This window comes from Ammospiza nelsoni, chromosome 2, assembly GCF_027579445.1.
Source record: "Ammospiza nelsoni isolate bAmmNel1 chromosome 2, bAmmNel1.pri, whole genome shotgun sequence".
In the NCBI taxonomy this organism is placed as follows: domain Eukaryota; kingdom Metazoa; phylum Chordata; class Aves; order Passeriformes; family Passerellidae; genus Ammospiza; species Ammospiza nelsoni.
In genome coordinates this window covers 69089609-69114006 of record NC_080634.1, presented here as the reverse complement: position 1 = coordinate 69114006, position 24398 = coordinate 69089609, and the positions used below count along the sequence as shown (strand labels likewise).

General features: G+C 35.3%; 1 protein-coding gene across 2 annotated transcripts in view; it reads right to left on the bottom strand.

Moving 5' to 3' along the window:
- The window catches only part of PIBF1 (progesterone immunomodulatory binding factor 1), a 106246-nt gene that overhangs the window by 57605 nt on the left and 24243 nt on the right, over positions 1–24398 (bottom strand). For both annotated transcript variants that reach the window (XM_059466591.1, XM_059466590.1), the window contains exons 9-10: positions 22738–22863; positions 18721–18819 (exon numbers count right to left, since the gene is read on the bottom strand). In XM_059466591.1, the coding sequence (XP_059322574.1) occupies positions 18721–18819; positions 22738–22863 (225 nt within the window). The remainder of the gene's footprint in view (positions 1–18720; positions 18820–22737; positions 22864–24398) is intronic.

Here is a 24398-nt window from a genome sequence, read left to right as displayed (position 1 = left end):
ACATGAATTTTGGAAGCAAAGCTATCACCACACAAGTGCAATAGTATCAGGACTTTTAGTCCATTAAGTGCCACATTGTTGTATCTGTGTCATTACCATTCTCTGTTTCTAGAATTGTGGCATCATTATATAGAATGCTATATTGTCCTGGTTTGAAAAGAAAGTGAGTTTTTTGGGATGCTGTGGTCAAACCAACAGGTGGACACCAGGGAGAGGACATTTTCATGGGGGCACTGGCATTGCACCAGCATCAAACCATGACATATATAATTTGGTACTTCTGTTTTATTGATACTTTTCCGTTCCTTTCCACATTTCCATTTACTCTATTATCTTATATTCTTTCTAAACATAACAATCAATCTCTCATGTGAATTATTCTCTGTAGCACATGGAATGAATTTAAAGACTCTGGCTGATCATGTGAACATTAAAATAGGACAAATATGTTGCTTTGGCACAGTGAAGTCAGATACAGGCCACAAAAGTTTGGATTATGCACAGACAACTCCCCTCTTCACCATTCCTTGGTATGCTATCATTAACACACACTCTACAGCATAAAATACAAACAATAAAAAAAATCCTGCAAATAGATTTACTCAAAATGAGAAACACAATAATTAGGCACATGTGAAATTATTAAAGGCAGAGAACAAAACTATTTTGTTCATTCAGATATTGCAGATTTACTGAATTAGAACATAATCCTTGACAGTTTGTACAACCAACATCTACACTGCAAGTACCTTTAACTCCAGTTTAATTTAAGGCACCTTAAATTGATTTTTTTTAAAACTCTGGCCTAAGATAACTACTGTGTGAGTGTTTTCCTAAAACACAACATTTCTCAGCTGTAACAGCATCTGTCATTCTTGGCTTGGAAGCAAGCTCTTGTATGAATGTGAGCAATCTTTTTTTGCTTCTTTAGAAATGCAGGGTATGTTCAACAACTGTACTATGGATCTGTAGGAATCTAAAGCATGTGTTTAAAGTAATTCAATGCATCTCTCAGATCATGATCAAATACAGCATGCAGTACAATTAATAAAATAAACAGCAGACTGAAGTACTTGTACTCTTACGAAGACATAAAATAGAACCATAAAATTTGTGGGTAGGAAAGTAATTAAAATATATACTAGAAGGAGAATTATAACTTGCATATTCACTTATTTTTTTGTATTTAAGAAAGCACAGTCTATTGGTACTGCAAATACTTTGGTCAGATTTTATACTTTAAATTGCAATAACAAAAGCAACAATAGTTCTTTGGTATTATTCTCCTATGGATTTCCATTTCTCCAGCTTTAGTGGCATTTACAGTTCTTGTTTTGCATTTCTCACTGACTTCAAATTAATTTATGCAGCTTCAAAAAAAAAAAAAAGAAATGCACAGCTTGGGACTGTTCAAAAGAATACTAAACAGCAAAATAAAGTTAAAAAAAGAAAAAAAGGAAGAAGACAGACGATTTGACATTAAAGGGTCTCAAAAAGAGAAAAGAAACCTTTATATTAAAATATGTTTCTTTCACTCTTTGTGTTCAAGAGTTTTGCTATGGAGTTTCAAGAGCAAAATTTCCTATGTGTGCCAAATATACTGTGTTTAAAAGTATCTTTTTTTCAAATATTGTTATTTCTATAAGTATTATTAGTTCTCAAGATATTATCATTATTAGCATGCAATTTCTGAAATTGCAATTTGAACAAAAATTGAAAAAGAAGAGGTCTTGGGCACAATTCATTTGGTAGGGATAGAACTTAGATTTTTCTGAACACCTAGAAAAATATTTATAACCGTCAATGTTGTACTGGCAAAACTATTTTTCTTTCATTGGAAACAATAACATTTCAGTAATCTTTTTATTTCCTTATTTTAGAAGATTCTCCTTCATTATATTCCCTCCACAAACTGATACACAAACTTATTTTTAATTTTGGAAAATACATTTCTATTTTTCTAACAAAACCAGTTTAGATTTTTTTTCTGTTTTTAAATGGTTCATTTCCTATTTTAGCATTAAAATGGGAGTAACAGAAAATTGCTACTTTCTAACCATCTTTAAGATCACTGAATTGATATGAAATATGCACACATGCAAGACCAACAAAGAATCTCTTTTCAGTGATCACACAGTTACATATATAAAGTTATCTGACTGTCATTTTGTAGGAATGTACTTGTACACGAGTAAATGCTCTGAGAGTTTGCATTATGAATCATGCATTGCAGTTTGTACTGCTGGCATCTTGGCATCAATTTGAATATACAGGGATTTATTTTGCAGGCTGGTAACTGGAGTAGGAAGGCCAATACAAGTAAGTATAAAAGCTGCTTGAATTGCAAACATTATAGAAAGATAACAAGTACTATAATGATGATAGAATTTCAGTATTTAAGTGATGCTTAATCATGTCTATTCACTTCACACATGAGCTAAAACACATAAATAAAATCTTAAAGCACAGGAGGCAAGCGAAAGCTAAGGACATTACTTGAACTGCAACATAATTTCTACTATTCTCTTCCTTAAATCCAGAGGGGAGTAAAAAGGCATTCTTACAGATCAAATATTTTCTGTTTAAGAGGACAAAAAAAGATAGTCCATATGACTAGTAATTAGAAAAACAAATGTGCCTAAAATCTATGTATTTCTAAAAGACAAAAAAAGGAATATCACTTAACATTTCCATAATATTTTAATCTGGTATCTGCTAAATAAAGTGTACAGAAAAGTTAAAACTAGAAAAGAAAAGTAAAAAAATTACAGAGAAATCAGTGTAATTTGTTATATGATTTTTCATAACTAATACAGGAAAAAAATTGCTGTGACAGATTTGTATGGTTAAACTGTTAAATGATAAGAACAAAGAAACAACTTGCAACTATTTTCACTTTTCACAAATGTTATTTTCCCCTCACAACTCAGCAATGCAAGTTCAAATGGATTAGCATCATACACCAGAGCTAAAATTACAACTTTTGAAACCTACTTCCTTTTCTTTTTTAGCAATTCCATTTTTTTATCCTATTGACACAACATGGAACAGCTAGAGATCTGAAATGTAGATTAAAAACATATTTGAAGAAAGGTAATAATTCAGACATTTGCAGCTTCTTTGTAAGTGTACTCAGCACAGGTTCATTTAGGTGAGTTGTATCTCATGTTAAGTATTTGCAGCAAAAATGACTGCACATCTTCTAGTGATGTGCTTGCTTCTCTGAAATGACAGAGTGTGTTTCTCACAGAAAAATAATAATGTAGCATAATCACAAAACTAGAAACAATGTATATACGGATGGAAGAGCTAGAGCAGGGCTAGGAAACTTAACTGTTCACCCAGACTCCTACAAGACAGAGCAGACTGAGGAGAAGGATCTAGATTTGTTACTTGTGACTAGGATAACTAAACTGCTAACATGACCCAGCTCTGCAAAAGCCACAAAGTTCCAGGAATCACTCAGGTACATCTAGTGGAAATTATGGTATCATACGAGATAGAGCAGGAAATTATCTGACACATTATTCAGAGTTCCAGTTATCTGTGTTAAAGTGAGGTCAGGATTAAGAGAAATGGTACTCAGATGTCCAAGAGAACAAGGAATCTATCCCATGAGAAATCAAATAAGCCACAATCTAGAAAAACAAAGTCTAAGATTTTAAGAGGAGAAAACAATAGATAAATTTGACTAATGCTATCATCGGAACACTGTGATACAAACCAGGAGAAAATAATCTTGAAATGGAAATTAAAACCCCATCTGAACACAACAACTAGAATGTCCTCCACTAGGAATAGTACAGTTCAGAGTTTAATTTCTGAAAAGACGGTTACATGAAATGACAAAATAATCAATGATCCAAAAGGTTTATTCTAAAAATGATGTTTATAAACCTTTGGGTAACTACTATATTGCCAATATCCACATTCGTAGAGTTTTCAGGATTTTTCATTTAATAATGGAAAAAGAAGTACAAGCAAGACAATGAAATAGCCAGAAGATTCTGAAAGTTATATTTTAATTGCATTTATATAATATTTTGAGAATTTGTTTGCTTGACTTTCACCAAAAAAACACCCCAAATTTGTTCATTTTTCCTCTTGTGGCATTTTGCTAAACTCACGCATCATGTAAATCAAGACATGTTGTCAATAGTTCTGGACAAACTGACATAACTTCCAGGTAACACCAAAACCTGTTTAAATAATTAGGGAGACTGAGAGGGAAAGGACAAGGGTCTTAAACTTTCTGGGGGAGTGCTCAAACCATGTTACAAAAGGGGCAAAGCTTAGCCATTACCTCTTCTTTTAACAGTGCTCTGGAGTGAAGTCAATGGTTTGAATGAGTTAGCCGTGTTCTAATAAAAACAGGCCCTTCAGGGACTTGAACAGAGTTCAAGCACCTCCTACCCATATCAAAATAAGCACTTAGCTTTCCAAACCAGGAGACTTCCGAGCATGCACAAGGACCTCTACCTAAACGTGCTCCAACTTGGAATGATTTTAAGTGCCTCTGAGGTTAGGTGGTGCTTGAGAACAGGAGGTACTGGTAAGACTTCACTGGAATCTAGTCAGGGAAAATCTACTCCCAGATATCACTATGACAACCTGTTGGAAAGTCATTAATGCCTGCAAAACCTGTACTTCTCAACCAACATTTTGAGTAAAGTTTGGTGGATTGGCCCAGCTGGATCCCAGGTGCCCACCAAAGCCACTCTATCTCTCCGCATCTGGACAGGGCAGAAGAAATATAACGAAAGACATATGGGTCAAGATAAGGACAGCTAGAGATGAGTCCCCAGTCACCATCATGGGCGAAAGAGATTCGACTTGGGGAAAAATTAATTTATTACCAATTAAATCAGAAAAGGGTAATGAGAAACAAAACCAAATCCTAAAATGAACCACATTCCCCTACCCCTCCCTTCTTCTTGAATTTAACTTTACTCCCAGTTTTCTCTACAGTCATCCTCCCTGTAGTGCAGAAATCCTGGAAATGGGGGCTGTGGTCAGTTCATCCCACATTCCTGCCAATCCTTCCTCCTCAGGGGAGGACTCTTCACACTCTTCCTCTCCTCCAGCATGGGGGTCCCTCCTATGGGAGACAGCCCTCCACAAACTTCTCCAGTGTGGGTCCTTCCCATGGGTGCAGTCCTTCAGGAACAGACTGCTCCAGCATGGGTCCCTGTGAGGCCACAAGTCCTGACAGCAAACCTGCTCCACCATGGGCTTCCCACAGGGTCACAGCTTCCTTAGGGCAATCAACACCCTTCCCATGGGCAACAAGTGGATCTCTGCCCCACCACAGATCTTTTCTGTCCTTTCTACCTAAAAAAAAAAAACACAAATGCAAGTTTCCTCTTCATTTGGGTTTGGCAACTCTTTTTGAGTTACTGCAAGGTAGCTAAGACTAAAAATTTTGAAGGAGTATGGTATCTTCCTACCTTCTGTAGCTTCATTAATCAGGTCCAATCTTTTGTATAATCACATATCGAGACCTACATTGATTGAATTTCTGCCAATCAAAATACTTCCAATCATGAAAGACAGCAGAGTTCATTAAAAAAGGCCCAGAAAAGCAGCATATAAGGCATATACCACTTCATAATGAAAACATTCAATTTTTTGACCAGCCTTTGAGAAATGCTTAAAGGCTTCACAATTCTGCAATGGAGGAGGACTGAGTAAGACTGATGGTAAAATACAAAAGCTCCAAAACCCATGAATTTCTGCAAAGAGTCTATGCTGAAGTCCTTGTACTCAGAAAAGCCATGCAGGACTTGAGCTGTGTGGCTTCTGCTGTTCATGATGTGGTTACCTACACCTGAGCCTGTTGTGCAGGCTCCCTTTATAAACCAATGGAAAGAAAAAGGTACCTTATAGACATGATTCCATCCCAGCACAGGCATTTAAAACTAGACAAGACTGATGACAGCCACAGTAAACACTGTACTAAAATCCATGCTACATTTTACTTTCTTTGCTCAGAAACTAATGTTTGAACTCATCCAAACAGTATATTACATTTTAAAAATGCTTCCAAAAATCACAACATTCCGAGTGTTATGAACAAAATTGAGATCTCTGAGTATAATGTTCAGAGATTTTCAGTGTTAGAATGGCAAAGAGATGTTCACCTTGTACTGAACAAAATTCATATTGAAGGTACCATGAATTAGATTCAGAGTTTCCATCTCTACAAATAGCTGTACGAAGGTAACTGGGTGGGCAGAAACAAAGAAGTGGAGTCTGCCATGAATCCCAACACACTGACTTCCAGTTACCCAATCCCTTCATGCAACTGTTTTGTCTTTGCCTTGGACTACTCTTCCAAAGAGAAAGACTGGGAAACTGCACCATTTATTTTACACTCAGATGAATCACACTCAATGAAGCTTTATGGCTACAATTTTTTTGTTTTATCTCTTCTTTTATTTACACTATTCCCTTCCCCACTTCTCATCCTTACTCTTTTGCCTATCATCAATCCTCTGCAAGGTTCCCAACGTAGATATAATGTAAGGAGAAAAATGCTTTTGTCTGACAAAACAATTAAGATTCTCAATCCCCTATACTGCTTCTTCTCCTTCTTTTTCTGTTCTTCTCCTCCTTTTTCTGATTTTGTCCGTGATGAAAATTTAACATATTTAGGACTAGTCTGGGTGGTGGGGTGGTGGGGGAGGGGGGGTGGGTGCAGATGGAGAAGAGTTTTGAAACGGGTTTCCTTTATATTTTATATCACATAACTAAGCAAAAATGGATTCCAAGAAATCTTTTCAGGTAGAACTTACTGATCCAAGTTTTACATGCCTTCTGCATCTCCTTCTGAATCTAATAAAAAGCTACAGAATTTTTTAAGAGTGATAATTACAATAAGATCTTACTGATAACATGGTGTTGCATCATGGACAATATACAGATGTTAAAGTTGGAACAGAATAATCAGGGGGTTGCGAAGTTATCTGTACCATAACTGACAATACAGATGTTGCCAACAACTGGAAAATATTTAGGGTGGTATTCAAATCCAGACTGCAGAAATCTGCGTGTATCTCAGCATAGGTCTCACATGTGAGCAAAGTATCTAAGGTCTCCTTATATTAAATGTTCCAGATGCCAGGAAACCAGGACAACAAAGTTAAAATATAAAATATTCTTTAAAAAATAGGCATGACTTTCTCAGATGTGGAACACTGGCCATTTTGCATTGGGGATTTTGTTTGTTTGGGGTGATTGTTTTGGTTGTTGTTTTTTCCTTATGAATCTAAACAGGGTTGGTCTCCCCCATTTTCCTCCAACTCGCACTCCACTCCCGTAACTCCTCAGTCCCTTTTAACCATACAAACTATCTAGTCTTGAGTTTTTTCCCAACAGTTAAGCTGTCAAGCTAGCGTCAGGAAAAACATTTAAGTAGGGCATGGCACATATAATCTTAAACATATTAAAAATCACATTAAAGCAAAGGTGGCACTACATTAATTCTGAAAAAGTTATAAAATTGAAAAATTTTAAAATAAAATAGTATGAAAATTTGCAAAATTTAGTTAACATACTGAAGAAAGATACTACTTGCCTGGCTAAAATATCCAATTAACAACACATTATGTGTAAAATTTAAGGCTTTTCCACAAAAGTACTCTCCCTCTTTTACAAGATGGTTAAACCAAAACCTGCTAAACGTGAGGAAAAAAATCCCCAATCATGAATAAGCCAAACCAGAAGACCCTCTGCAAATGACTTCAGGTTTATCACAAAAGACACTTTTGCATTCTGAAAGGTCTATTCACAGTCTTCATTTTAGCAAAATACTCTTTGGAAGCAGTTTCTAAAACTAGATGTAACATTCATTTATATGGATCTGCCAAGTTTTTAAATGTTTTAGAAGCTAAACTAAAACATCTTGAAAATGACTCATTGTGGTACCAGAATACATACTGTAGGAAATAAGAACTCATTTACAAGTGGGAGAAATACACTCACACTTCATCTGTGGGAATTCACTAGACTTCCCTTCCAGTAAACATTATATTTTAAAATAATCACGGAAAATATGTTCTTTTAACTGAAGTTTATGAAAAGATTTAGACAGCTGGCATAACAAAAGAGACTTACAAAGATAAATGTAAAACTGTCTTCAAAAACAATTAGTAATTCTGCCAAAAGATATCAATTTAGCAAAAAAAAAAAAAAAGAATCCGTTTTTTTTCTTACTCTAATGGTTAAACTAAAACTGCTTAATACAGTTGTACAGTCTAAATAGATAATCATTTGAGACAAAGGAAGATTTGATTATTTTACGAGGTAAGAAAATGCAGGGTGGGGGGACAGCCCTGGCAAGGAAACAAATTACCATAAGGTAGCTCTTCTAACTTAGAACATGTCAACTACTTTTGTAGATGTGTACATTTTAGTAATACAACTATCTTCAGCAAATGCACTACTTTAAAAAGTTTCTTTACTTTTAAAAGAAGAAGGCATCTGGCACAGAGAAAATAAACCTGAAAAGTACTCCATTTATCTACGCATATAGAATACTTTGAAAACAGAAAAAAAGAACTCTGACACAGAAAATTAGACCCAGATTTCATAACTTATGACTGGGAACAGTGTGATAAAGGACAAACCTAATATCAAAAAACCCAGCCTCACGAGCTTCTATAAAGTAACGGTCCGTAAAAACAAAAATGTTCTAGAGGAACATGCAACAGACAATAAAAACACAGTATTTCCTCACCTGGCTTTAGGTAAAAAAATCTTCAAAATTAGTTATTAATAAAGCCCCCATTCCACCCAATACTGGGCATTTCGCAGGGTCACAGGATAATCATTAATCACACTTTGGCTGCCCTTTACTGTTCAGAGAAACCCTCTATCATGAGTGTACTCAGAGACTCAGGAGTCAGTTAATTACCTGAAGCGAGCAGCTTATAAAGACAAGGGAAGGACTATGGTTTCTAATTATTGTCATCTATTTACAGTACCATTTTGCACAAATAAAACCTTTTCTCCTCCCCATAGTGTTTTGAGTGGGACAAATTCTTTCACTCTCTATAACCCACAACCAGTTCTAGTGACCTCAGCAATGTATCCAAGGTAAAATGGGAAGATTTAGCTTTTTCAAGCATTTTGAATCTTATGATCTTGATTATATTTCTGGAATGGAAACACTAAAGATCTTAGAAAAATCAGAACAAACATTAAGCTAAATTTCAGAAGGGATGAATCAGCGCAGTTCCATATCAGTTTATCCATGGCAACACTTTCCACGAAACAATTAAAATATCTCTGAAAACAATTCCAGATGACAAGTTCCACATCAAAGCTTACACTAGATTATATACATACACATGCAGTAGTATTTATATTAAAATGTTAGCCAAGAGCTGCAGCATTTTGACAACATATCCAATGTTTAAATTTTACAAGAGATGTACAAATAGGCTTGTAAGTACAGGTATGTAGACTTTACATGTCTATTATGAAATCCAACATTTCATATAAAGACTAAGCGCCTGACAGGTATAAGCGTTTTATGTAGTGCCCAAGCTTCATCGCAAAGGAACGTATTTCTAGTGACAGCTATTCCTACAACTATACTGCCACTTGATGGAAAAATTTTACTTCCTCTTAAGAGAAAATGTCTCAATTTTGTTTATTTCATGGGTATGAAGTTGAATAAACTATGGCAATTTTTTTGCTGCTGGAGTACCTCAAAGGGACACACACACAGAGTCTGTACCTTCTCCACACTGGATGAGTCAGCAGGGTGGTCTGTGCAGCTATCTCTTGATGTGGCAACATTTGTTTCTTTGCTAATACAAAAACCTACTATTTAACAGGGCTCACAAGAAAGGCTTGGCAGTATAGACACATGAACAGGACCTGTATGGACTGTGCCCAGTGGTAAGAACTAAAAGAGCCCTTTACTGTGAGTTGCAAAGCCCCTTGATTTAGTGTTTCATAGGCACCCCTCCATTCCATCTTCGCTGGGTTTATTCAGTGCTCAGGTTCTGTACAAGTGCACTTACTGCCTCTGACCACACTCCTCCCACAGAATTACAAATCCTCTCTCTAATCATCAGCAGCCACCCTATGGAGGAGACCAGCACATCTGCTTTCCCACTGTGCTCTCCTTGGAGGCCCATCCAGAACAAATGCTTCCCCCATCTCCTACTAAAGAGCCTATTGGTCTTGCTAAGGTTCCAAGTTACTTTTTTTTTTTTTTTTTAATCTAAACCAGGTTCCCCTCACTGATATCACAAACAGCTCAAAGTAGTACCACCCTCTTGGTACCCCATGATTCAAATGTCATGTCACAGCAAAGCATCACTATGGATAAATGATGTTTGGTAAAAATGTTCTGATTTCTGATCTTTCACACCTCCACCCTACAGTTACCCAGATCAAGTTATTCCTTAAGAAGCTCTTGAACTCTGGCTTACTATGCCTGGAACATTAATTGCACATGCATTTTGCTGGTTTCACAGAATACACTCACAGTTACCCATACGGTCATATAAGTAGACACAACTGTGCCTTTAGATCATTCAGCCAGAAACATAAATAGCTGCAAAAAATATCTAAGTAGCTTTGCACTGAGTAAACTGAAGGACATTTGTGGCCTTCCCACTGTCCAATATGGGATGCAATACTTCAACACTGAACATATACAATTCCAAAAAAAATTTACTGGTGTCCCCGAATGTAAACAACTCTGAGTCAACTGTGACAAAGTCTGGGATACATTCTTGAGGCAATCTTATCTGGAAACAAGAACATACAAAAGGGAAATCAGCTCTCCAATCCCAGACTTTCCATTCTTTCCTCATCAAGGCACTGGTCACCAGACATGCCAATCTCATGAAGAGAGAAAGCAACAAAACAGCTGCCAAGGACTTGCATGGTGGTTCCATCAGCTGTGAACAGTGGACGCACCAGCTGTGAGCATTACACATATATATCATACATCACTCTCTTTTGGGAAGTCGTTGATGTGGTTAATTAGGCATAGTCAATGCTGGATGAACTAATGTCCAAGGCAAACAGCTCCTTGTGGTTTATGGCAGGAAAGTACCTTGGCTCAATGATGTACACTATTCTGGGTGCCTGTGAATGAATATACTATGATGGTCCTTCATTTACTCACAGTTTTTAATTTGTTCATTTACAAATTATTTACCTATGCTCTATTCCAGAAGCACATACCATCATTTTTCCTATTTGTAAGAATTACTCACATGAAATGTGTGTCACCACCATGGAAATGAGGACCAGCCTAATGCTTTCTTCAGTTATATCTAGCATTTTCTCGACAATTCCAATGTGATTCTGCAGAAGACAAACTCTAGCCAACACTTAGCTCAAAGCTCTCACTCATCAATGCTAAGTCTTCCTGTCCAACATTTCAGATTTTATGACGAGGTTTTAACATCACAAAGCTATAACTTCGTTCTCACACCACACAAGCACCTATTGGACACTGTTCTTTCAAAGTTTGCTATATGGAAATGAGTATAGCATAACATCCTTTTCCACAAGGTAATCAGAATCCTTTTCCAGGGAGTAACCACAGACTGAGAAAGTAACTATAGAAGAAAATTACCATTAAAATGCTGTTAGTTTTATTAAATACAATATTACACAAATAGCCATAATTTGAAGATCAAAATTTTTGTACAGATACACAGAAAATACAGTATTCCTTCTTTGAAGAATTTAGCCTTTGAATTGGCATTATAACACACTGTTTTGGTAAACATATACAATTAACATTCCCTGGCAGTATTTATGGTCATGGTGTTATTTGTGACCTGCTTTTCTTCTGTATTCTAAGAAACATATATTTGAGGGTTTCCTATAAACAGGTCCTTTTCTCATGTGCCATTGAAGTGTTAATGCTTTGGGCTACTTAGTGCTGGTGGGGACTTCACACATGCATTTAGTCCTTCAAGCCCAGATGGTTAGAAACACTCCAGAAACACGTTATTTGCATAGATAACCTGATATACATAACAATGTTTGAAAAAATTCAAAACAACCCAGATTAACAATTTCTTCAGGTAAAAGCTTTCACTTGTATCTTTTGTCATTACATCCAGTGTGATGTCCCCTTTCCGAAGGGACCCAAAGCACCTGCATTAAAAAGGCTGGGAAGTTCCCCTGTGTTTCACAGTTCCTGTTCTACATAGAGTGGCTGTAATGTATCACACAAAAGGCATATGTAGCCTGATAAAGCTGGCTCCAACTGCAGCAAAAGTGTGTTTTGAGAAAAGCAAGAAAAACTTCTGCATATTCTGTATTTCTCCCTAATCCTCTGCCACTAGTGTTCAACTGCTTCTCACTCAAGCATTTCGGCAATGTGCTTTCTGCCTGTAAAGGGATTCTCAAATTTATCTTGAGCTTTTCCAGTCTCATTTTGAGCCCATGTAAAATTTACTACCTGAAACATGATTGGGTAAGGAGTTACAAAGGACCCCTACTTGTTCTTCCTGGCAGTGTTCACCATTAATGAGAAGCTGGGTGCAGTGAGTCACAAAAATGGGTGTGTACCTGAGGAATACTAACAACCATAGAAAAATCATGGACTGCAGGGGATCTTTCAACCCAGTAATTGAAGAAATATATATAAACAGCAGCAGCATCCTTATAATGCAGAATCCCTCTTTGAAGGAGTTTGCAAGTGCTTTTGAATTTGTTCTCAAAGGACATGTTAGATTTCAACATTTCCAGGCTAGCAAAAATACCCTAAGGACTTGAAAGAGTGAGTAAATAAATAGTTTCTTAGGTACTCAGAATAGCCATTGCAACACCTTAACAATTTGCCTCTACTAATCATAATATTTTAAGATTAAAACTATTTGGCTAGCAGGAAATAAAAAGTAAAATGAGAACAACAAGGCTTATAGAAAATCTTTATGATATGATGATATGTTGGTATTACAACTTTTCCAAAGCATCCCACAGAGGCTGAAAATATTTTGTGAGAACTGTTTCTTACGAGCTGGGGCAAGAGCAACTGAAATAAAAGATTTTTAGAGCTATAAATATAATCATTAAACATTCCTTGCACAGTAAGAGAACAAACTTCAAAGCCTGTGTTCCAGATGTAATGAAGCTCAGAAAGGTCAGACATCAGACTAATTTAGCATTCCTATGAGTCTTGATGCAGATAATTCTTCAACATCAAGACAGTTACAGTTATGAAGTGACTGGTTACAGGGCTCAAACATTCATTCTGCAAGAACACTATCTTAGCTAAGAATGTAAAATTTTAAGAACCTGATTAGCAATCTAAGAACAAAAACCAATTAGGCATGCTTTAGCAAGTGTGCAGTTTTCCCAACACTATTATTCATCTATTTAATCAAATGAGTTAAGTAGGTTTTCTCCTGTTTATTAAAATGCATCCTATTTGAACTTTACATCCATTAAGATGCAAAGTTCAAATAAACATATCCTCAGAAGAAAAGGAAGAGAGTAGGAGCCTCACTAGCCATTTCAGTAGAAATACAGGATACATAGACTTTTTCTGTTATGGATTTCAGTGCTGCTTCTACAGCTTGGAAATAAGCTAGACTTAGTCACCTGGGAAACTGACTTTTTCTTTGCTTCTCCATCATCTTATTGCTCTTGGTTCTTTCACAACTTCTCTGCATTGATTCAGAATTTCTGAGAGGGCGTCTTTCAGCAATTTTCATTACATTCATGAAATTTTCCCCGTTTAGTTGTACCTCCTATTTAACTTTCTCATCAGGAGAACAAGCTGAAGGTTGTTTTATGGGAAATGTGGAATAGCTACTTTGGCTAGGGCTGAATTCCAAACAAGGTCTAATAATGCCATTGAACGGCTAGGCTTTATTCTGAGAGAAATTCTAAGTGTTAAAAATTATGCATACACATCATATGATGGAAGTCATAAATGAATACAGCAGCAGCAAATTATTATTACCAAAAAAGCATTTTGGAAATCATAAACAAAATTAATTGAAACTGTAAATTTAAAGTGGTAGTGATTTTCAAGACCTACACAGCTCTTTAATTCAAGGGATTGCATAACACCTCACATAGAAACCCAGCATCCATGTGTAGGAAGTTCTGACAGTAGTTTTTATCACAGAGTGATGGCAGCTTTGCCCAAGAACTATTTTGGCCAGCAGTCTTCAGTATGGATTTTTTAAAATTCATTATTGAAATCTTCATTTGATATAAATATTCTTGAAGAGATAACACGCCCCTATTTAAATATTAGCAGTAAGTCCAGCACATATAGACAATGAGTTTGTAATTTTAATGTGAGAATCCTGTCACTGCAGTCAGCAACATCCAGATTATAAAAAATATGTTATCAGATGGGGAAAGTAATTAGCTTTAATGTTTCTGTTAACAATGAAAGTATTATGTAATAAATGAAAGGATGAGATTCCTGCATGCTCCACAGAGATTCTAAATGTATTCTAACATTTATTTATTCAGGAAATTTATCCAATTATCTTCTCACCTAAGATAGTCCTCTAGGTTTGTGTGCAATTAATAAGCAGATATAGGGATCTTAATTTCATCTTATTTAAAAACCCATTTGATGAACAGAATTGATCCCCTCTCTCCATCACCTAAAAAGTTCAAGACAGATGACTAGCATCATATAGCATCTGATAAATTCTAAAATATACCACAATTATGAAGAACAAAAAAAATAGGGATAAAAGAGATTCAAATGAAAAAGACTACGGAGAGACTAAAATAAGTCTCTAAGTTGCACAGTCACCTTGCAGCTGACTGGAAAGAAAAGCAATAAATCTGCAAACACAAACATGCAGACAACTTTTTCCATACTTTTCTGAATCTATGAGGCAGAGACAAATGCTGTCAAGAAATGTCAATAATCTTTATTCTATTTTGTTTCTCATTTGAGAAAAGCATTTCCAAACAGAAACAACAGAAATACTCCTAAAGGTATTTTTACCTGTAGCAGATCATCCATTATAAATTCAGTAATTTTTACAAACTGAGCTATGTACATCAACACAGAAATGTTTAAATAACAAAAATACTACAAAATACTTTAAAATCTTTATAGAACAAACCTAAGGCTCTAAATGATTTCTGTAGTCATAACTCTGACTGAACACAACTACAGAAATATGGTTTAAAATTCATCATCTGTGTATCTGTGTATATGCAAATAAGAAAGAAAAAAAAGAACACAATTAAAGATATCCTATTACCTAATGGACAGAGGCAGGAAGTTATACTAGCTTTTACAAAACCAAGGGTTTTTATGAATAGGTAAGTTAAACTAGCTTTTACAAAACCAAGGGTTTTTATGAATAGTGTTCACTGCAAAGTCGAAGGAACAACACTTGTCATAACACAATTTTCTTGAATACTCATATTCTGTTTACTGTATACCTATTTTGTTCACTATTCTACACCTCTCACTTTATCATTACAAAAATAGGAAAAGTACAATTAGATGATGTGAGCAGCATATTTTTTTCTCACTAAGAAAAAAAAGGTTTTGTATGAACTTCACTCGTGTTCCCAATAATTCTAGAATTTTTAAACCAGTTTCCACTGATATAGCTGGGTCCTGGAAAAAGATATTATACTCCTTTTAGAAGAAATTTAAGGAATTTGACTTTAAAGGAAGTCAACAATCAAAGGCAAGAGATGGTACTTGTAGGTGAAGTGCTCAACTGTGAGTTCACACCATATTACACCTCTGAGTCCACTTTAAGAAAAGAAACCATGTAAGTTTTATGTTGCTCCTTAGAGGAGACTAGGCAACTTATCAGGAAAAAGCCCAACAGCAAACCACAGTGCACTTCTACTTTTCTGGTGTTGGTTTTTTTTTGCTGTTGGTGTTTTGGTGGGTTGGATGTTTTTTCTTTTGGCAAGGAGAAGTAATAGATTAAGAGTCAGTAGTTTGAAACTAATGCTCCAGGAGTGTTCAAAAGAAGGAAAAGCTGGAACATATTTAGTACCTGCACTTAACCATGCAGATGACAGAGCTGTTACAGAATTGCTCTGCTTACTCTACCCCTACACAATTCCAACTGAGGTAATATAGCTTTGAAATTAGAAAAAAGTCTTAAGTCACATTACCACGAACAAGTGAAAATGTTTCCCTTTGGTCATATTTTTTTCAGAATGTGTGTGACATCAACAAGACTTAAATCCAAAAATATCAAATAATTTAAGGTTGTTGTCATTGTCATAGGCAAATGAAACATAGATTCTCAGACAGAAATTACAGATGTAAAATGGCAATTAGAGCAACAAAACTTACATCCTGACATCACAGTGGTCTATTTAAAGGCTGAAACAGCAGATCCTTTCTGAATATAATTCTTTCATGAATATTATCACTTTGGTATTTTCTTGGCATTTGTAAATAGCTGTTCACAGAAAAGTATCACAAACATAAGTGAAAAAAAATGAAAATAACTGCACTTGACTAGAAAATTGGGTATTAGTTACACTTCTGATCACAAGATTTGCCAGGGGCTTTATTTAACCACCATTCAGGCCAGTCAACATTCCACATACTTCTGAAGCTTTCAAACATGTTTGTTTATACAGATTATGATACCAGTGGTAACTACGATGAGTCACCTTGTCTTTACTAAAGTAGAACAAGCTGTTATAATCACTTAAATACAGAACTGGACAACACAGGTATTCCTATTTTGTCTTAGGGGTTTCTGGTGATATCAGAAAATTTCTTTGTTCCACAGAACTGTCACCTGTGAGTCCACAGTAAATTCAGAATGTGGAGGTCTTTCAAGTTAAGGTATTTCTACCAACTCAACATGCCAGTTAGTTACTTTGCAGTTCGCTTAGGTAGATGATTTGGAATGTGGAGAAAGTCACGGTCTTGACACCTGTTATGTGGTTAGAAGTGAGGTACTTTTAAAGAGAGACACCAACATTTCAAAAAAGGCTAGTATGGGTTTTCCATGTTCCCAAGCAGAAAATAATCTTCTGAGGAGTGATCTACTCCTTAGAACTCCAAAACCCAGCATGAATCAACTTATTAATTTATTTAACACGAGGAAATGAGAGTTTTACTTAACTGGAGGGCTTATCACTAGAAAAAGCTATAAGAGCAAAGAAGCATAAATGTATCAAGTAAGATTCCTGTTTCTAATTGCAGTGGGACATACCTTCTCAAAATGAAGCAACATAAATTTAAAAAGCAACAAAAATAAAGTATGAAAAAGGACACATTAGATGCATGGGAATACAGCTGGACAGAAAAGCATTTTCTCCACAGTCCTTAAGTTCAAAAATAAATACAGAAGAATTGCAAAGTTAGGATTTTTATTAAGTAAAAGTGCAAACTCCAATTATGATATGCCAGACTGACTTTCAAGAGGAGTTTCCAGTTATATCTGAAATCCCCATGTCTTAGTAAATTTTACCACAGTGGAAGGTAGGATTCTCATTAGAAAGAAACATGTGTTGACTCACATTAGCATTTTATTTTATTTTAACCCAGGAGATCAGTTTTGAACCAAGTTTCCAGGCCTCCCTGTTCAAACGACTTTGATTTCTGCATTGTGGAGCCATCACCTCAGAGTTTGCAGACTGAATTCCTTTTGAGAACCCAACAACCCCTCCAATGTGCTCTAACCCCTAAAAGGCATTCGGCACCCTTGGGCCCATTCAGCTGAACTAGAATTAATCAGAAGTCAAGTCCCTTAAATCCTCTGACCCATCTCATTTGCTCTGGATCTACCCCTATTGTTTGACATCATCAATTAGAAATCACATTTTTTCAATCCTTTGGCAATGCTATTTCCTCAATAGTATCACCACTGCAATTTAGGAGTTATACATAAAAATTAAAAGCTTCAATAAATTTGTTCCTACGCTTAAGTTAACAACATTTTCACTGTAATTAAAAATTATTCAGAGCAAAGAAGGCTCATCTAGTACTTCCTTTGAGTAGATAGTAGGTAGTACAGTCACTTAATGAACTGATCACTTCATTATAGAAAAAAAAATGCATTAAACAATGAATTAAATCCAAAACTAAAGACACATGACAAACTTAACCTGAACAACTTTGATTACTGTCCATAGCTTTACATTAGCTCTTAGTTTAACCACAGCATACATTCCAAATTTACAAAAAGTAAGGAAAAGGAGTTACAGAACATAGAGTGCTTGTAAACAGACAAAAAAATCAATTACAGTTTCTTTCTCTATGGAATGGAACTCTGCATTGGTATAGACAATATATTCTACACATGGAGTATGAGAGTCTGAGAAGAGATTAGGAAGAAGAGAAACATGTAGCAAGCATAATTGTTTATGACTACTGCCCTCTATCCAAACTTCATAAAAACTATTAATTGAAGTCATATTACAAACATATTTTCTACTCTCAACTAAAGAAAAAACCCCACAAACAGGTTCAGAGTTTGACCACTGCTACTGTAACAGTATAAAATTGACATTCTTGCTATGAAATGAATAATTATGTTCGCTTGTCTCTACAGTATGGCAGGAGAAATACCAAACTTTGATCTTATTACTGCAGTGATAATGGAAAGAATTTACTACAAGAATTAAGTCTGCAACTTCATTTAAATGCAGAGTTTGTAATTCAATTTGTTCTTTGTAAGCAGAAAGTAATTCCTCCTACTCAGACCTCCTAGCTATAAACACTGTTATACCTTTAGATTTTTATATGTATTTTAAAACACTTACTGTTCTAAGAGTTGATCGTATTTTCTTAAAGATTCCTTTTCAGCAGTTACTGCTCTCTCTTTTTCAGCAACAGCATTATCTCGTGCTTCTCTCAAATTTCTGAAGGAAACAAAAATTATTCTGTTAAGAATCTGTTAGAAACAAGACTGCCTTGCTTCATTAATTACTGCTTTCTGATACAAATTTCAATGCTACCTTCTTCAACTCTCACAGAGTGGCAGAAGGGTCTGTCTATCCACCTATTTATTACAGAGGCTTTACTTCAGGTTGTTTTCATGTATACCAGCAAAGCTTCCAGTTCTGAAATTGTAAAAAACTATTATCAAATCACCTATTTACATGTGGAAACATGTAACTCTAATTATTCTAGAATACTAGAATTAAAATTTTTTTTTTGCAGGAATTAAATAAATTCCAACGATTTTCCTTGGTGCTTTGGGAATAACTGCAGGAATGCTGTCTGCCTAGCTGAGATGATTCACAACTTTTGATAGAGCAAGAAAAGTTTAGGTAAACATAGAAATCCTACTACCAATTGTCTAGGTACTGTGATGCATATGTTATTGCATATCATACATATCAACCCAGGAGTCTCCTGGGTTTTATTGCTGTCAACATTTTTGATCTGCAAAGAACCATAAAATAACATTTTATTACAATCAATTGATACTCATTTTTTTTATAACCAGGAATCAGTCAAGATGCTCAAATGACCTCAATTATTATTTGACCAACACAAATGAGAACAGCATAATACTAAGAATAAAACATATAGTATTTGTGTTTAAAAATTTGAATTAGTTATTCACAGACTGTTATGCTGCAAGCAGGCCATAAATTAACACTGCACTAGACTATAAGGAGGGGAAGCACTGCTTAGATACTGTATATAAACTCAATGTCCAATATTCAGTGTAACAGAGCACCAGCCAATTTGCCGGAGCTAACAGTGGTTGTTGAGGATCAGAAATCCCTGTTATGACTGTTTTAAGGATTTTACTCTACCTCTTGTTTGCTTCTATGATGAACATTCACCAGCACTTGAAATATATTAGATGATCTTAAAAAATCCTTTCGATTTTGTTTTATCTAAAAGGAATCTTATTTATATGTTACAAATACAAGCAAATCCAAGGACAGCTGCAAGGCAACCTAAAGCCACGGCTAGCAGCTATGACTAGGGGATCTCACTTCAACACCATATTCTTCATCTGAACTGAACTGCTAATGTGGATGCAACCAAGATCTTCCTACTGCAGTTTTGTTTTTTAACTCTCCTCACAATTTTTTGACTTAAGGCAAAGAGAAATTAAAGGCTCAGGCCAGTTTTGGAGAAAAGTCAGGAAACAAAGGAAAATAGAAAATCATTATGCTCATGTAAATGTTAACCTATGTCATTGTATCACACTAAAGGTATATAATTTCTGGTTTAAAGACTATTTTCTAGAATAAATGTTGTCAGTGGCACTTTTCTGTATTCAAAGTAATTCATACGAACAGCAAACAGTTACTTAGAAAAAATTAACATCCAAATTATGTAGCAGCTAACTGGCTACTAGAGAAAGATAACAAAATTTTCTTTAAAAATTGAGTTACTAGGCTATAGAATTTAGTGCAGAAATTCAGGGACTGACCTTAAGATTAGATTGTTTAAAAGTGACTCATACCAAATTATGGCAACATGACAGTATATTTTGTTAACAGCATTAAAATCAAGCATGTTGTGTCTCAGAGTAGGAGTCCAGAGCTGTATCCTTAAGACTAGAGTAGTGGAGGTGGGATAAAAATGAAACAGTAGGAGAGATACAGAGCCTCATTTAGAGAATAAACTCTTTTGCTTAGCTGAACAACTAATCAATTGAAAATGCAATAGGAGGAAAAAGGACACAAGTGAGGGACTATTCAACCAACAAGACCACAATCATAGATGTGATATAACGTCTGTTGAAATATTCTCTAGAGAGCCAGGAGACACACCAGTGATGCTGCCAGTTGTCAGCTGTGTGACTGCCACTTCACAGGACGTGAAGCACCTACCCAAATGGCTGCACTGGGGCCTTGCAAGGCATTTAGCCAGCCTATCACACAATGAAAGTAAATGGGACAGAAATATTATCTAGAGGATCAAGAATGGGCATGGGGAGAAAAAAGGTGAGATGAAGACATGGGAGGCAGCAGCTCGTGGGCATCTTCATTAGGTTTTCACATAAACCTCTTCACAACAGTCATTTATTGCACATAAATGCAATAAATATCACATCCCTAAACTGGTCTAGAATGCACAAACTGTGTTGCAGTCAGATTCGACCACATCAGAAAAGGTGCTTAGGGAAAGCATCTCACACGCTCAACTACTAAACTGTGTTTGATCTATGGGAATGGACTGCAGGTAATCCAGTGTCAAACCTCTTGCAGACATTCACATGCCTGTGAATTCACTCATGCTTGCTAATGCAAACACAGCCCATGCTTACAACAGTCATACAAGTGAAACTGATGCCAAAAAAATTAGGCATGAATGCATCACTTCTTTATTAGCTGCCCCCTCCCATTTCAGTTTCTTGAACTGATTCATCCTAGTGTAAAATGCGTGCCAACAAATTCAAAGGAACTATCAGGCACATCAGGCTTGGCAAAGAATATGAGCAACTGAATATTGGATTAACTTAGCTGTAATACCATTCCATGCTTTGAGCAGGAGGATGAAACCAGCATCTTAACTTTATTTTCAGCCACAAACAGCATCTCATCACATTACACAGATTCATTGCAAATTGTTTTGCTCACAATTTGAGGTTCCATTTGTCTTACCATTGAGGCAGACTGCCTTACAGTGGATTTTTTAGTATTTTCTAGAAAGAACATATGCTAGAAAGCTTTCTTTTAAATTTTTTTTTCTAAACATGTAGGCAAATCTAAGGGATTTGCATTTCAGAAGTAATTATTTCAAAATGAGGAGAAAACTTCTGTAAAGCACTTCCAGATACAAATGAAATATCTTTCAGTAGCTTTCTCAATGATATACAGACGCTTGTCAAATCTCCAAAGTAATGCATGCTTAAATTCATACTTTGTAATTCAAAATAGATTTGCATACAGGAAGTGGTGTGGATGTATATGTGTATTTTACTCACACTAGCAAAACTACACAATGATGTAATTGTTTTTTAATTAGAACCTTTCTGCTGACTGAAATACAGCAGAAGCCATGTTCTTTTTCTACTCTTCCCAGCAGTAACAAAACTACCTATCAGAGGAACAGATGCTAATGCTACAAATATCTTTTTACTGCTGTCATTTCCTTCTCCACACAGCACTTTCAGGACATCTATAGTAAAGTTATTAAGCACTCCTCCCATTTTAAAGCAATCAAACGGACAAAAAACAAGCTAAAAAAGAAATTCAGTGCCAAAGGTCCAAATCTTTTAGTTCCTAAAAGGCTTATGCATGTGCATGTAATTCCATGGTATTCAACTAGATGACACACACACAGACTCATCATGCAGGTCTTAGCAGGACTTGAATCTTCCTCAAGAGAATTTTACAATAATTTACAGGAAATCAATGTTTTTTTTGAATCATGATGCTATTAACAAACTCAATTAGATTTACTTCATACAGGCCTAAGTCTTATCTCTTTTGGGTTTTTCCTGCCTTATTTTCTGCATCAGCACTTGCTCTTCTGGATTCCCAGCAGTTTCAAGATTGCCCCTAGAGCATGACATGTAAACTGTCATCCCGTGTCAATTAACTAACACTATACCTCTGAACAAACCTCAAACCACCAGATCTAATGTAGAACGTGAATTCTAATATTCCTTTTCAAGCGATAATGTTGGCTGTCCATCATTTAATAATAAATATAACAACATAAACTTACCATACAAGTATAATTTCATTTTAGGTTTTACATTTTGAGTACCTCTCAAAGAGTTAGTCAGCTAGGACTATATCTAAGCACAAAACACTGCTTGGTCATTTCTTCCTCAGTTAGGTTACTGCCTACACCTTACCTACCTGTTTTCACGTTCATACATCTCTTTTGAGGTGCTTCTTAGTTGATCAATTTCTTGATTTGTTTTCAACCTTATTTGTTCCAACTCTTCATGTAGTCTCTTTTCATATTCTGCTTTAGAGTGGTCTCTGTAAATAACGAAACATATTGCACTAGTTAAAATATTAAAACTTGAGGTACAGTTTTACAAGAGCAGAGTTCTACTTGATTTTACATTTTATTTCAATCTTTATTCATTTACCTCTCAATGACTTAAAATACTTATCAGCCTATGCTGTTATATAAATTAAATAGAAATCAACCAGGAATAAATAATATTTAACTGTGAATAAACAGAAGTCTTTTGCACACAGATTTAAATGTTTAAAGTTATTTAATATTGATTAATCACATAACATTAACATTCTTTCAGAACTTCTTTGTCAGCCTCTAAACAAGTGCTTATATTAAGTAACCATTTAACTCCTCACTTTCTTCTTCATTACTGGGTAAGTATTGATTAACTTACTGACTTGCAATGCTGCCATGCCACTACAAGACTTCTTTGTGTACTATCTGCATCTCATATGAGGGGAATAAAACATAAAAAGTTCAATTGAAAATTAAATGGAGTGGAGATTTGTGAAGTCAAAAGCCCCCAAAATCTGGGAATTTATCCTGTCAATGTAACATATGAATTATTTAAAACACAAAGTTTTTAAACCACAAGTATCAGAAGATATCAGGATAAAAGAATTTCATTTCAGAGAAACATTGACTTTTTTTGTAACTTTGGAAGCTCATGACAGATTGCAAGGAATCTCATAAAGAATCTCTCTGACAAAAACAGGGTTATGTTGTAAGCGCTTAACAGTTAAGGAATGTCAAAATTTGATAGCATAATGTTCAAGAATAATTAATCAGCAATTAAGCAATTGGTAAAAATCACAGGTTTGGAAACAAAAGCATATTATGAAGACATGTGCATTTGCAACTGTAAAAGGTTTTAGATTTAATTTGATTTCCAAACATGTGATAACCCATAATTCTTAGAAATGAGTACTTGAGCTGGTCAAAAACTCCCTCACATTATCTAGATGCCCTAAAATATTAAAATGGAGAATGCTTGCTGTCAGGTTTTCCTTTTATTTTATTTCCTTTTCCTTTTGTAAAAGGAGATTTTCCACGTTTTCTTTTCATTGAGACATTGTATTTCAGTTGACCCTTCAAGATAAAAGTAAATCTATTTCTTCTCCTTCTTCAACTGTGCCACACTATAACAAATACTCTATGAAGACCTTTTACACAACAAAGAGGTCTATCATAAAAAAACCTAAAAAGAATGTTTTCTTAAATTTTCAAAAGTAAGACAATTTTTTAATTTAAACTACAGAAGTTCTGGGTGAATATAAAGGAAATACATAGTTCTGAGATATAAACATGCAAAACAAATTTAAAAAAACTTTGAGTGACTGCATTGAAAGGAAAAATAAAATTTAAAATTCTTCTGATATGGGCTGGAGCTCCATAACTCATCATTTCAAGAATGTCCTTCTGTTTTCGTTTAGGTAGCAATTTTTGTTTTAGTTGTCTATCAGGAGAATCATATTAGCACACTCCCTCTTAGTTATAGAGGACACAAGATTTATGGATATACATTGAAAACAAGAAGTTTGTTTTATAA